This window comes from Doryrhamphus excisus, unplaced genomic scaffold (assembly GCF_030265055.1).
Source record: "Doryrhamphus excisus isolate RoL2022-K1 unplaced genomic scaffold, RoL_Dexc_1.0 HiC_scaffold_28, whole genome shotgun sequence".
NCBI classification, from domain to species: domain Eukaryota; kingdom Metazoa; phylum Chordata; class Actinopteri; order Syngnathiformes; family Syngnathidae; genus Doryrhamphus; species Doryrhamphus excisus.
Genome location: NW_026652246.1, coordinates 269,940 through 284,302, shown reverse-complemented (window position 1 = coordinate 284,302; position 14,363 = coordinate 269,940). Strand labels below are relative to the sequence as shown.

Sequence of the window (14,363 nt, the reverse complement as noted above, 5' to 3'; positions counted from 1 at the left end):
TATGCTGGCAGCAGGTCACAGCATGACCTGCAGAGACACCAGACCTTCACTCCAGCAGCCGACCAAAGACAATGGACACAACCCACCCCACCACCTCCAACCCTGTCACCTTATCAAGTAAGTCACCAAGTTGACCGCACACGTGGGCCCGCCATAGATGAGGGGGCACCCGTGCAGGTCAGCAGGCCCAGGATGAACCTCAACCAGGTATTCACACCAACCACAAAAGATACAGGGCTGTATCAGCGACAGGCCGATGGAGACACACTTACAACCAGTCCAACTCAAGGTCACCAGTACCCCATACATCCAGAAGCTGTTGCTATGGGACACTTCAACAGGGACCATATCACCATCCCCATCAACCCAGAGCAGACCTACAGACAAGTTGTCCAAGCACCACACACAGTGAGGAGTTTGAATAATTCTCAACCAGTTATGCGGCTGCCATTAAACTCAGAGAGTGCACCAGCTTACCACCTCCATCAGCCACAACCATGTACTCACTATCCTATAGACATCCGGGATGCAGAAGCCCCTGGCCAGCCATACCCCGTCACCTCAGGGCCACTCCATACCGTTGCGCCTGTGCCCCACAGCTCGACCCCAGGTCCAGGTCCCACACTGATTAGTAGTTCGCACCATGTGCACAACATACGTGATGCTCCCCTACGATACCCAACATTTGCTCCGCCCTCCGACGCATACACATGTTCATGCCCACCTCACCTGCCCTCAGAGAGGTATACTAGGCCCAACCCAACACCTCAACTGACTTCCTATGGTGGTTTTATGCAGACTCACCAGGTGAAAAATGTTCCAGTCTTCACAGGAAACACTGAAAGCAAAATGCTAATAGAGGACTGGGTCCGAGACATGCATTATCTCCTTGAGGCCCTAGAGCTGCCGATGCACCTTCGCTTTCCCACGATTGTCAGACATTTAGGGGGCGAAGCCAGGAAGCTTGTACTCAACCTCCCAGCCCATGAACAAACCCCTGAGAAAGCCTTCGAGGAATTGAGGGCAGAGTATGGTGACACACAAGGCTCTTTAGACCCGCTGGCCGACTTCTATGAGCGCAGCCAGAAGGCAGGCGAGACCGCTTGTTCCTTCGCAATTGCTTTAGAGGCAGTGTTGCGAACAGTGGAGGAAGGGCAAAGAGGTGGTGACCCTTTTCCTGACCGTGATAGTAAACTGGTGCGCCAGTTCCTGAGGGGGCTCCAAGATGCAGAGGTGTACTCAAGGATCGCACCAATGAAACCCAGGCTTCTCAGTTTCCGGGAACTGCAAGCGGAGTTGCGGAACCTGGCTAAAGAAAACCGGGCATTCCACACACCACTAAAGGCGAGAAAAGCCCACACACAGGTGCAGGTGGCAGTTGAAGGTGCAGGAGGGACGAAGCAAGACAAGATAAAGGCTAACTCTGCATTATCAGATTTGATGGACGCAGTTAATAAATTAGCTTTGAACCAGGAAGAGCAGATGGCCAAGTTGTCTCAACTTGAGTCAAGACTTGCCTCCTCGACCCCTGTGATCCCAGTTAGGACACGCACCCCTGCTAGGAACACTACACCGAGCCCAGGTGTCGTTTGCTACAGGTGTGGGAAGTCAGGGCATACAGCTAGGGTTTGTAGAGAAATTCTCCCTGACACAGACCAAGCAGTGTCTCTTCAAATCCACTCAACGGGCTCAGAAGAGAACACTCCCCACTCAGTGCGGTCTTTAAACGCCTAGGCCCCATGGTCGCTGGGGCAACCATGGGTGAACACCAAGACCCCCCACGACAGAGTGACAACAATGTTGTAGTGGACACACCCCTTGTGGGACCCAGAAATGAGGCAGAGGTAGAGGTCAATGGAGTTGAGTGTAGGGCCCTCTTTGACACAGGCTCTCAGGTCACAAGCATTACACACAAGTACTGGCGTACCCATCCTGTCCTTAAAAAATCCAAACTCAGACCCTCTAAAATTCCCATAGAGGGTGCAGCAGGTCAGAAGGTTTCACACTATGGTGTTCTGAATATAAAAGTTACGATGTTTGGAAAGGAGTTTAATAAGGTGCCAGCTTTTGTTGTTCCAGACTCGCAATACCGTTCCTCTGTCCCTCTGCTGATTGGAACTAATGTTCTTCGGGCGTCCAGAGACCACCTTCAAGCAGCCCATGGCGGCCAATTCCTCCAGTGGGTAAAGGAAAGCCACCCAGAATGGTACGCTGCTTTGTCGGAGGTGGAGAACACTCAACCTGAACAAAATCAGTGTGTGGTGGGTCCTGTTGTGTATGCTGGGCAAAGAATACGCGTTCCAGGTGGACATGAGCTAAATTTAAAGTGCAAGATCAAAGGGGGCCCAAAAAGAAAAACGTATACCGCCCTCCTGGAAACAGTTTCCGTCCCAAAGCTTCCTCAAGACCTTCTGGTGGCTAAAGTCCTTGCTAATGTCAGCAGAGGTTACGCTCCCATCCGAGTTATGAACCTATCCCAGCAGGCCATTGTGATAAAACCAAACACTCATCTGGCAGATGCTGTTCTGGTGGACAGGGTGGTGGAGTTTAGTGACAGCCAGGAGGATGACTCCGTCAAGGGGGGAGCCATAAGCCTTGAGCAGGTTGTGTCGGCTTGCGGGGTGGACCTAAGTGAAGCTGCCGTTGAAAGTGACCACCAGCGCACTCTTCTCAAAGACCTGATTGAGAGAAATAAAAGTGTATTTTCCCAGCACCCCCTGGACTATGGCCACACAAAAACAATGCAGCATGAGATCCCTTTGGTGGACTGTAAGCCATTTCGGCTCCCATATCGCAAAATTCCCGCCTCTCAGTGGCAGGATGTACGGAAGTTGTTGAATGATATGGAGTCGACAGGAGTTATTAGGCCGAGTAAGAGTCCGTATGCTTCGCCTGTGGTGATAGTGACCAAGAAGGATGGCACTCCAAGGCTCTGCATCGATTATAGGAAGCTTAACTCCTGCAGCACCAGGGATGCGTTCCCTTTGCCTCGTATAGAGGAAGCACTGGAGGCTCTTGGTCAAGCAAGGTATTTTTCGACACTCGACCTCACAGCAGGGTACTGGCAAGTAGAAGTGGCGGAACATGACAAACATAAAACAGCATTCAGTACCCCCATGGGCCTGTTTGAAGCCAATAGAATGCCATTTGGTCTGCAAAATGCACCCTCCACATTTCAGAGACTTATGACTTGCTGTTTCGGTGACTTGAACTTCACTCACCTCCTAATATATCTGGATGACTTGATAGTGTTTTCCAGTACATTTGAAGAGCACTTGGAGAGGTTGCAACTGGTGTTTGGTCGCCTGCAAGAACATGGCCTCAAGCTCAAGCCATCCAAATGCCAGCTCATTAGGAAGGAGGTGCAGTATTTGGGTCATGTGGTGTCAGCAGATGGAATCAGGACTGACCCAGAGAAGATCACCAAGGTCAAGCATTGGGAGAGGCCCACGAACCGTAAGGAAGTGCTGCAATTCCTTGGATTTGCTGGCTACTACCGGCGCTATGTGAAGGGGTACTCTGTCTTAGCCGCTCCATTGTACCGCCTTACAACAGGTGATCCAAGGAAGAAGAAGCGGGGTGAGCGGAAGAGCTCAGGGCCAGAGTCACTATTTTTATGGACGGTCGAGTGCGAGGAAGCTTTCCAGGCCTTGAAGGACAGTCTTACCACTGCCCCGGTACTTGGCTACCCTGACTACAATCTGCCATTCGTGCTCCAGACGGATGCTTCAGGAGGAGGACTTGGTGCTGTTTTGGCACAAGTTCAGAATGGTGAAGAGAAGGTCATTGCCTATGCTAGCAGGAGTTTGAATCCAGCGGAGACAAGGTACCCCGCTCATAAACTCGAATTCTTGGCACTCAAATGGGCTGTGACTGTAAAGTTCTATGACCATCTCTATGGGCGCAAGTTTTCTGTCCTCACTGATAACAATCCCCTGAAGTATGTGATGTCATCGGCAAAGCTGGATGCTACTGGGCAGAGGTGGGTGTCGGCACTGGCGGCATTTGACTTTGACGTCCAATACCGAAGAGGAAAGAACAATGCCAATGCTGATGCTCTTTCTCGGATGTCCAATCAGGAGGTAACTCAAGTCTTGCAAACCTGTCCTCAGCTTATACAAACTAGTGCTGGCTGGAGTGGTCCGGGGGATGAGGAAACCAACATGCCTGACAAATCAGCAGCTTCTTTGTCAAAACCTGAATTGGACGTGCCAGATGAGGCATACTATGACGTGGGAACTGAAGCATTGCCACCAATGACAAAGCAGGAACTCAGACAAGGACAGAAGGAAGATCCTGTTGTTGGCCCGGTCCTGTTCCTCAAAAGCCGGAATAGGAAACCAAACAGCAAAGAGAGAGCGACTGGTGACAAGAAGAGGGACCTTCTTTTGAAGGAGTGGGGGAGGTTGGTGGTCAAAGATGGAATTCTGTATCGCACCATCAAAAAGTGTCGCAGGGGAATAGTGGAGCAGTTGGTGTTGCCAGAAAACCTGCAGGCGTCAGTCATGACTGCTCTACATGATGACTCTGGACATCTGGGATGTGACAGAACGCTCCAGATGATCAGAGAACGATTTTATTGGCCAGAAATGTTCAAGGAGGTCAAAACATGGTGTGAAACATGTGAAAGATGTTGTCTCAGGAAGACCCCAACAGCTGGACTAAGGGCCCCCTTGGTCAGTATCCACAGCAGCGCACCCATGGAGCTGGTGTGTGTGGACTTTCTGACCTTGGATAAAGCAAAAGGTGGTATTGAGAATGTCCTCGTTGTAACTGATCATTTCTCCCGTTACGCACAAGCATACCCAACCAAAGACCAAAAGGCAACAACTGTGGCTAGAGTGCTGTGGAAAAACTTCTTTTGTCGCTTTGGCTTCCCAACCAAGTTGCACACGGACCAAGGGCGCAACTTTGAGAGTGCTGTTGTGAAGGAGCTTTGCAAGGTCATGGGGATCGCCAAAACTCACACGACCCCCTATCACCCTCAGGGGAACGGCACCACTGAAAGGTTCAACCGGACCCTCATGAACATGCTGAGAACATTGGAGCCTAGGCTGAAACATCACTGGCACGAGTATGTGGATGCGATGACTCACGCGTACAACTGTACACAACACGACTCGACGGGATACACACCCTACTACCTGATGTTTGGAAGGCACCCCAGACTTCCAATTGACTTGGTCTTTGGGCTCCCAACCACAGAAGGCTCTTGTGACTACAATGAGTATGTCCAAACATTGCATGACTGCTTGTCTCAGGCCTATGCTCAAGCCAGCCAGGCTTCCCGTAATGCCAAGGATCAACAAAAGGCACATTATGACAAGAAAGCTAAGTCCCACGTGTTTGAACCAGGCGACAGAGTTCTGGTGAAGGTGTGCCACGTTGAGGGTCGGCAGAAACTCGGGGACAGATGGCAGGCCCAGCCATATGTGGTGGTGAAAAAGCAACCCAATATGCCAGTCTATGTTGTTCGGTCCGAGAGTGGGGAAACGGAAAGAGTGGTCCACAGCAATCTCCTTACCCAGTGTATGTTCCTCCCGGTGGACCAAGGAGGTGGAGTGACGGCTGGAAGAGAGGATTCCAATGGAGCTGGAGACAGTGTGGAGGAGGTAGAAGAAGGACATGAGGAGGAAATGGATGTGGATGTGGAAGATGATACTATTGACTTGGAGGAACAGGTGGAGATGAGGAGGAATCCCCCAAGAAAAAGAGTTCCACCTAAAAGGCTGAGTCTTGAATCTCAGGTAGTGAGGTCAGATGACGACCAGCTGAGGATAGCGAGGGGTAAAAGACTGTGGCAGAGAGCCATAGCAAGAGGAGTAGTAGGAGGTCATTCACCTTAGTTGCACTTTTCGTATGTCAGGTTTTCCTTTATTTACGAGAACCGTGATAGACTGTTGTGAGGTTTTTGTACATTTTGTAATTTTTATACATATCTCTTTTTGTATTTTCCTCTCTGTGATGACAAGGGTGCCATCCGTTAAAGAAGGGGTGGATGTAGCCAGTGGCTTAATTGCGCCAGCAGGGGGCGCTGTGGTTTGCCTGCAACACGTTTTGTCCCTTTGGCCCCTCTTGGTTGCCTTTCTCAATGAGTATCCCCGTTTGTTTGCTGTATGAACTTCAGTTTTGTTTCCTGTATGTGAAGGTAGGCAGCATGGCGGTTTTCTCTTGAGTAATGGCTTTATTTAGGCCTCATATGATTGTTTTGTGTAAATCGTTTATTTGCTATCCTTTTATTATATTTTCGCAAAGTAATTTTTGTCTGTAATATCGAGTAGTTTATTCGATTATTAACCGGAGTTTTGTTTCCTGTATGTGAAGTGGGAATAAAGAGACTGTCAGCACCACAATCGCTCCCTGCTTCGTGGTCATCTCCGTTCGCCACACCTAATAAAAAAAATACACAACGCAGAGCCACGGAGGTGCAGCAGCCACGCCACTGAGCGGAAAGGGTTACATTTGTATTTGCCTTTAAACGTGAGCAAATTAGCTTAAATGCTAACATGCTAACGGCTAACATGCTAGCACCTAGCAAGAGGGTTTCAAGTTTAGAAAGTGCCAAGGTTGTCCTATAACCTCCCTACATCATGCCATGTGTGTATTTGCCTTTAGACATGAGTAAATTAGCTTAAATGCTAACATGCTAACATGCTAGCAATTAGCATTTAGCCACAGAGAGAGTTCAGACGTTTATCTCAAAAATGAGCCATCAATCACGTTTCTACGTGGCCGTATGGCTGAGCTACAAGGCTGTGAAAAGTCTGTAAATTCTCGTTTTCTATGTGCTGTTCTAAAAATAGAACAAGAAATTCCCTAATCAAGTGGCCCATTTTTTAACGTTTTCGTTAATAGCGTCACCATGGTTACACAAAACTTTCCAAAAATTAAATACCGCTGTAGTCCCGAGCGCCACGTTTCCGGCGGTGTAACATGTGTGGGGGTCCTTCTTGCGGTGTTGGCCGCATTATGCGCGCAAAAAGTGGAAGATTAAGATATAAGAATAAAAAAAATAACTAGAAAATTCCCGCGGAAATTTTGATGGACTGGCCACCTGTGCTGTGAACCTCGGGCCCGGTGGGCCAACGGCTACCGCGGTAGCACCTAGCAAGAAAGCCTCAAGTACGGAAAAAGTTGATGCAGTCCCATAGTGTCCCCACATCATGCCAAGTGTGTAATTGCCTTTAAACTTGAGTAAATTAGCTTAAGTGCTAACATGCTAACAATCATTATGCTAGCACCTAGCAAGAGAGCCTCAAGTTTAGAAAGTGCCAAGGTTGTCCTATAACCTCCCTACATCATGCCATGTGTGTATTTGCCTTTAAACGTGAGAAAATTAGCTTAAATGCTAACATGCTAACAGTTATCATGCTAGCACCTAGGAAGAGAGCCTCAAGTATAGAAAGTGCCAAGGTTGTCCTATAACCTCCCTACATCATGCCATGTGTGTATTTGCCTTTAGACATGAGTAAATTAGCTTAAATGCTAACATGCTAGCACCTAGCAAGACAGCCTTAAGTTTAGAAACTGCCAAGGATGTCCTATGACGTCCCTGCATCATGCATGTGTGTATTTGCCTTTAAACGTGAGCAAATTAGCTTAAATGCTAACATGCTAACAGTCATCATGCTAGCACCTAGGAAGAGAGTCCCAAGTTTAGAAAGTGCCAAGGTTGTCCTATCACCTCCCTACATCATGCCATGTTTGTATTTGCCTTTAAACGTGAGAAAATTAGCTTAAATGCTAACATGCTAACAATCATTATGCTAGCACCTAGCAAGAGAGCCTCAAGTTTAGAAAGTGCCAAGGTTGTCCTATAACCTCCCTATATCATGCCATGTGTGTATTTGCCTTTAAACGTGAGTAAATTAGCTTAAATGCTAACATGCTAACAGTTATCATGCTAGCACCTAGCAAGAGAGCCTCAAGTTTAGAAAGTGCCAAGGTTGTCCTATAACCTTCCTAAATCATGCCATGTGTGTATTATCCTTTAGACATGAGTAAATTAGCTTAAATGCTAACATGCTAACAGTCATCATGCTAGCACCTAGCAAGAGAGCCTCAAGTTAAGAAAGTGCCTGGGTTGTCCTGTAACCTCCCTAAATCATGCCATGTGTGTATTATCCTTTAGACATGAGTAAATTAACCTAAATGCTAACATGCTAACAGTTATCATGCTAGCACCTAGCAAGAGAGCCTCAAGTTTAGAAAGTGCCAAGGATGTCCTATAACGTTCCTGCATCATGCATGTGTGTATTTGCCTTTAAACATGAGCAAATTAGCTTAAATGCTAACATGCTAACAGTCATCATGCTAGCACCTAGCAAGAGACCCTCAAGTTTAGAAAGTGCCAAGGTTGTTCTATAACCTCCCTACATCATGTCATGTGTGTATTTGCCTTTAGACATGAGTAAATTAGCTTAAATGCTAACATGCTACCGGCTACCATGCTAGCACCTAGCAAGAGAGATTCAAGTTTACAAAGTGCCAAGGTTGTCCTTCAACCTCCCTATATCATGCCATGTGTGTATTTGCCTTTAAACGTGAGTAAATTAGCTTAAATGCTAACATGCTAACAGTTATCATGCTAGCACCTAGCAAGACAGCCTCAAGTTTAGAAAGTGCCAAGGTTGTCCTATAACCTCCCTACACCATGCCATATGTGTATTTGCCTGAAGACATGAGTAAATTAGCTTAAATGTTAACATGCTAACGGCTACCATGCTAGCACCTAGCAAGAGAGCATCAAGTTGAGAAAGTGCCAAGGTTGTCCTATAACCTCCCTACACCAGGCCATATGTGTATTTGCCTGAAGACATGAGTAAATTAGCTTAAATGCTAACATGCTAACGGCTACCATGCTAGCACCTAGCAAGAGAGCATCAAGTTAGAAAGTGCCAAGGTTGTCCTATAACCTCCCTACATCATGCCATGTGTGTATTTGCCTTTAGACATGAGTAAATTAGCTTAAATGCTAACATGCTAGCACCTAGCAAGACAGCCTTAAGTTTAGAAACTGCCAAGGATGTCCTATGACGTCCCTGCATCATGCATGTGTGTATTTGCCTTTAAACGTGAGCAAATTAGCTTAAATGCTAACATGCTAACAGTCATCATGCTAGCACCTAGGAAGAGAGTCCCAAGTTTAGAAAGTGCCAAGGTTGTCCTATCACCTCCCTACATCATGCCATGTTTGTATTTGCCTTTAAACGTGAGAAAATTAGCTTAAATGCTAAAATGCTAACAATCATTATGCTAGCACCTAGCAAGAGAGCCTCAAGTTTAGAAAGTGCCAAGGTTGTCCTATAACCTCCCTATATCATGCCATGTGTGTATTTGCCTTTAAACGTGAGTAAATTAGCTTAAATGCTAACATGCTAACAGTTATCATGCTAGCACCTAGCAAGAGAGCCTCAAGTTTAGAAAGTGCCAAGGTTGTCCTATAACCTTCCTAAATCATGCCATGTGTGTATTATCCTTTAGACATGAGTAAATTAGCCTAAATGCTAACATGCTAACAGTTATCATGCTAGCACCTAGCAAGAGAGCCTCAAGTTTAGAAAGTGCCAAGGATGTCCTATAACGTTCCTGCATCATGCATGTGTGTATTTGCCTTTAAACATGAGCAAATTAGCTTAAATGCTAACATGCTAACAGTCATCATGCTAGCACCTAGCAAGAGACCCTCAAGTTTAGAAAGTGCCAAGGTTGTCCTATAACCTCCCTACATCATGTCATGTGTGTATTTGCCTTTAGACATGAGTAAATTAGCTTAAATGCTAACATGCTACCGGCTACCATGCTAGCACCTAGCAAGAGAGATTCAAGTTTACAAAGTGCCAAGGTTGTCCTTCAACCTCCCTATATCATGCCATGTGTGTATTTGCCTTTAAACGTGAGTAAATTAGCTTAAATGCTAACATGCTAACAGTTATCATGCTAGCACCTAGCAAGACAGCCTCAAGTTTAGAAAGTGCCAAGGTTGTCCTATAACCTCCCTACACCATGCCATATGTGTATTTGCCTGAAGACATGAGTAAATTAGCTTAAATGCTAACATGCTAACGGCTACCATGCTAGCACCTAGCAAGAGAGCATCAAGTTAGAAAGTGCCAAGGTTGTCCTATAACCTCCCTACATCATGCCATGTGTGTATTTGCCTTTAGACATGAGTAAATTAGCTTAAATGCTAACATGCTAACGGCTACCATGCTAGCACCTAGCAAGAGGGTTTCAAGTTTAGAAAGTGTCAAGGTTGTCCTATAACCTCCCTATATCTTGCCATGTGTGTATTTGCCTTTAAACGTGAGTAAATTAGCTTAAATGCTAACATGCTAACAGTTATCATGCTAGCACCTAGCAAGAGAGCCTCAAGTTTAGAAAGTGCCAAGGTTGTCCTATAACCTCCCTACATCATGCCATGTGTGTATTTGCCTTTAGACATGAGTAAATTAGCTTAAATGCTAACATGCTAACATGCTAACGGCTAACATGCTAGCAACTAGCAAGACAGCCTCAAGTTTAGAAACTGCCAAGGATGTCCTATGACGTCCCTGCATCATGCATGTGTGTATTTGCCTTTAAACATGAGCAAATTAGCTTAAATGCTAACATGCTAACAGTCATCATGCTAGCACCTAGCAAGATAGTCCCAAGTTTAGAAAGTGCCAAGGTTGTCCTATAACCTCCCTACATCATGCCATGTGTGTATTTGCCTGAAGACATGAGTAAATTAGCTTAAATGCTAACATGCTAACGGCTACCACGCTAGCACCTAGCAAGAGAGCATCAAGTTGAGAAAGTGCCAAGGTTGTCCTATAACCTCCCTACATCATGCCATGTGTGTATATACCTTTAGACATGAGTATATTAGCTTAAATGCTAACATGCTAACGGCTACCATGTTAGCACCTAGCAAGAGGGTTTCAAGTTTACAAAGTGCCAAGGTTGTCCTATAACCTCCCTATATCATGCCATGTGTGTATTTGCCTTTAAACGTGAGTAAATTAGCTTAAATGCTAACATGCTAACGGCTACCATGCTAGCACCTAGCAAGAGAGCCTCAAGTTTAGAAAGTGCCAAGGTTGTCCTATAACCTCCCTACATCATGTCATGTGTGTATTTGCCTTTAAATGTGAGTAAAGTAGCTTAAATGCTAACATGCTAACAGTCGTCATGCTAGCACCTAGCAAGAGAGCCTCAAGTTTAGAAAGTGCCAAGGTTGTCCTATAACCTCCCTACCTTATGCCATGTGTGTATTTGCCTTTAGACATGAGTAAATTAGCTTAAATGCTAACGTGCTAACGGCTACCATGCGAGCACCTAGCAAGAGGGCCTCAAGTTTAGAAACTGCCAAGGTTGTCCTATAACCTCCCCACATCATGCCATCTGTGTATTTGTCTTTAAATGTGAGTAAATTAGCTTAAATGCTAACACGCTAACAGTCATTATGCTAGCACCTAGCAAGAGAGCCTCAAGTTTAGAAAGTGCCAAGGTTGTCCTATAACCTCCCTACATCATGCCATGTGTGTATTTGCCTTTAAACATTAGCAAATTAGCTTAAATGCTAACATGCTAACAGCCATCATGCTAGCACCTAGCAAGAGAGTCCCAAGTTTAGAAAGTGCCAAGGTTGTCCTATAACCTCCCTACATCATGCCATGTGTGTATTTGCCTTTAGACATGAGCAAATTAGCTTAAATGCTAACATGCTAACGGCTAACATGCTAGCACCTAGCAAGACAGCCTCAAGTTTAGAAACTGCCAAGGTTGTCCTATAACCTCCCTACATCATGCCATGTGTGTATTTGCCTTTAGACATGAGTAAATTAGCTTAAATGCTAACATGCTAACGGCTAACATGCTAGCACCTAGCAAGACAGCCTCAAGTTTAGAAACTGCCAAGGATGCCCTATAACGTCCCTGCATCATGTCATGTGTGTATTTGCCTTTAAATGTGAGTAAATTAGCTTAAATGCTAACATGCTAACAATCATTATGCTAGCACCTAGCAAGAGAGCCTCAAGTTTAGAAAGTGCCAAGGTTGTCCTATAACCTCCCTACACCATGCCATATGTGTATTTGCCTTTAGACAAGAGTAAATTAGCTTAAATGCTAATATGCTAACGGCTACCATGCTAGCACCTAGCAAGAGAGCCTCAAGTTTAGAAACTGCTAAGGTTGTCCTATAACCTCCCTACATCATGCCATGTGTGCAATTGCCTTTAAACGTGAGTAAATTAGCTTAAATGCTAACATGCTAACGGGTCCATGCTAGCACCTAGCAAGAGAGCCTCAAGTTTAGAAAGTGCCAAGGTTGTCCTATAACCTCCCTGCATCATGCCATGGGTGTATTTGCCTTTAAACATGAGTAAATTAGCTTAAATGCTAACATGCTAACATGCTAGCAATTAGCATTTAGCCACAGAGAGAGTTCATAAGTTAATCTAAAAAATGAGCCATCAACCACGTTTCTACGTGGCCGTATGGCTGAGCTACAAGGCTGTGAATAGTCTGTAAATTCTCGTTTTCTCTGGAATGCGGCTGTTCTAAAAATAGAATGGTGTACCTAATCTAGTGGCCGATTTTTTTTTCTATCGCAAATAGCGTCGCCATGGTTACACGAAACGTTCCAAAAAATAAATACCGCTGTAGTCCCGAGCGTCACGATTCCGACGGTGTAACATGTGTGGCGGTCCTTCTTGCGGTTTTGGCCGCATTACGCGCACAAAAAGTGGAAGATTAAGATATAAGAATAACTAGAAAATTCCCGCGGAAATTTTGATGGACTGGCCACCTGTGCTGTGAACCTCGGGCCCGGTGCGCCAACGGCTACTGCGGTAGCACCTAGCAAGAAAGCCTCAAGTACGGAAAAGGTTGATGCAGTCCCACAGTGTCCCCACATCATGCCAAGTGTGTATTTGCCTTTAAACTTGAGTAAATTAGCTAAAATGCTAACGTGCTAACGGCTACCGTGCTAACATGTAGCAAAATAGCCTCAGTTCCTGACAAGTTTGGGGCAGTCCTACAGTGTCCCCATATCATGCCATGTGTGTATTTTCCTTTAGACATGAGTAAATTAGCTAAAATGCTAACATGCTAACAGTTATCATGCTAGCACCTAGCAAGAGGGCCTCAAGTTTAGAAAGTACCAAGGTTGTCCTGTAACATCCCTACACCATGCCATGTGTGTATTTGCCTTTAGACATGAGTAAATTTGCTTAAATGCTAACATGCTAACGGCTACGATGCTAGCACCTAGCAAGAGAGCCTGAAGTTTAGAAAGTGCCAAGGTTGTCCTATTACCTCCCTACATCATGCCATGTGTGTATTTGCCTTTAGACATGAGTAAATTAGCTTAAATGCTAACATGCTAACGGCTACCATGCTAGCACCTAGCAAGAGGGTTTCAAGTTTAGAAAGTGCCAAGGTTGTCCTATAACCTCCCTATATCATGCCATGTGTGTATTTGCCTTTAAACGTTAGTAAATTAGCTAAAATGCTAACATGATAACAGTTATCATGCTAGCACCTAGCAAGAGAGCCTCAAGTTTAGAAAGTGCCAAGGTTGTCCTATAACCTTCCTAAATCATGCCATGTGTGTATTATCCTTTAGACATGAGTAAATTAGCTTAAATGCTAACATGCTAACAGTCATCATGCTAGCACCTAGCAAGAGAGCCTCAAGTTAAGAAAGTGCCTGGGTTGTCCTGTAACCTCCCTAAATCATGCCATGTGTGTAATTTCCTTTAGACATGAGTAAATTAGCTTAAATCCTAACATGCTAACGGCTACCCTGCTAGCACCTAGCAAGAGGGCCTAAAGTTTAGAAACTTCCAAGGTTGTCTTATAACCTCCCTGCATCATGCCATTAGTGTATTTGCCTTTAAACATGGGTAAATTAGCTTAAATGCTAACATGCTAACAGTTATCATGCTAGCACCTAGCAAGAGAGCCTCAAGTTTAGAAAGTGCCAAGGTTGTCCTATAACCTCCCTACATCATGCCATGTGTGTATTTACCTTTAGACATGAGTAAATTAGCTTAAATGCTAACATGCTAACGGCTACCATGCTAACACCTAGCAAAACAGCCTCAGGTCCTGAAAAGTTTGGGGCAGTCCTACAGTGTTCCCACATCATGCCAAATGTGTATTTGCCTTTAAACTTTAGAAAATTAGCGAAAATGCTAACATGCTAACGGCTACCATGCTAACACCTAGCAAAACAGCCTCAGGTCCTGAAAAGTTTGGGGCAGTCCTACAGTGTCCCCACATCATGCCATGTGTGTATTTGCCCTTAGACATGAGTAAATTAGCTAAAATGCTAACATGCTAACAGTCATCATGCTAGTACCTAGCAAGAG

General features: G+C 45.3%; 1 protein-coding gene across 1 annotated transcript in view; it reads left to right on the top strand.

The window, feature by feature from the left end:
- The first annotated feature begins 1,739 nt into the window (after window positions 1–1,739).
- Window positions 1,740–14,363, top strand: part of LOC131119620 (uncharacterized) — a 45,132-nt gene continuing 32,508 nt past the window's right edge. The window contains exon 1 of the mRNA XM_058064746.1: window positions 1,740–5,787. Within this exon, the coding sequence (XP_057920729.1) occupies window positions 1,740–5,787 (4,048 nt within the window). The remainder of the gene's footprint in view (window positions 5,788–14,363) is intronic.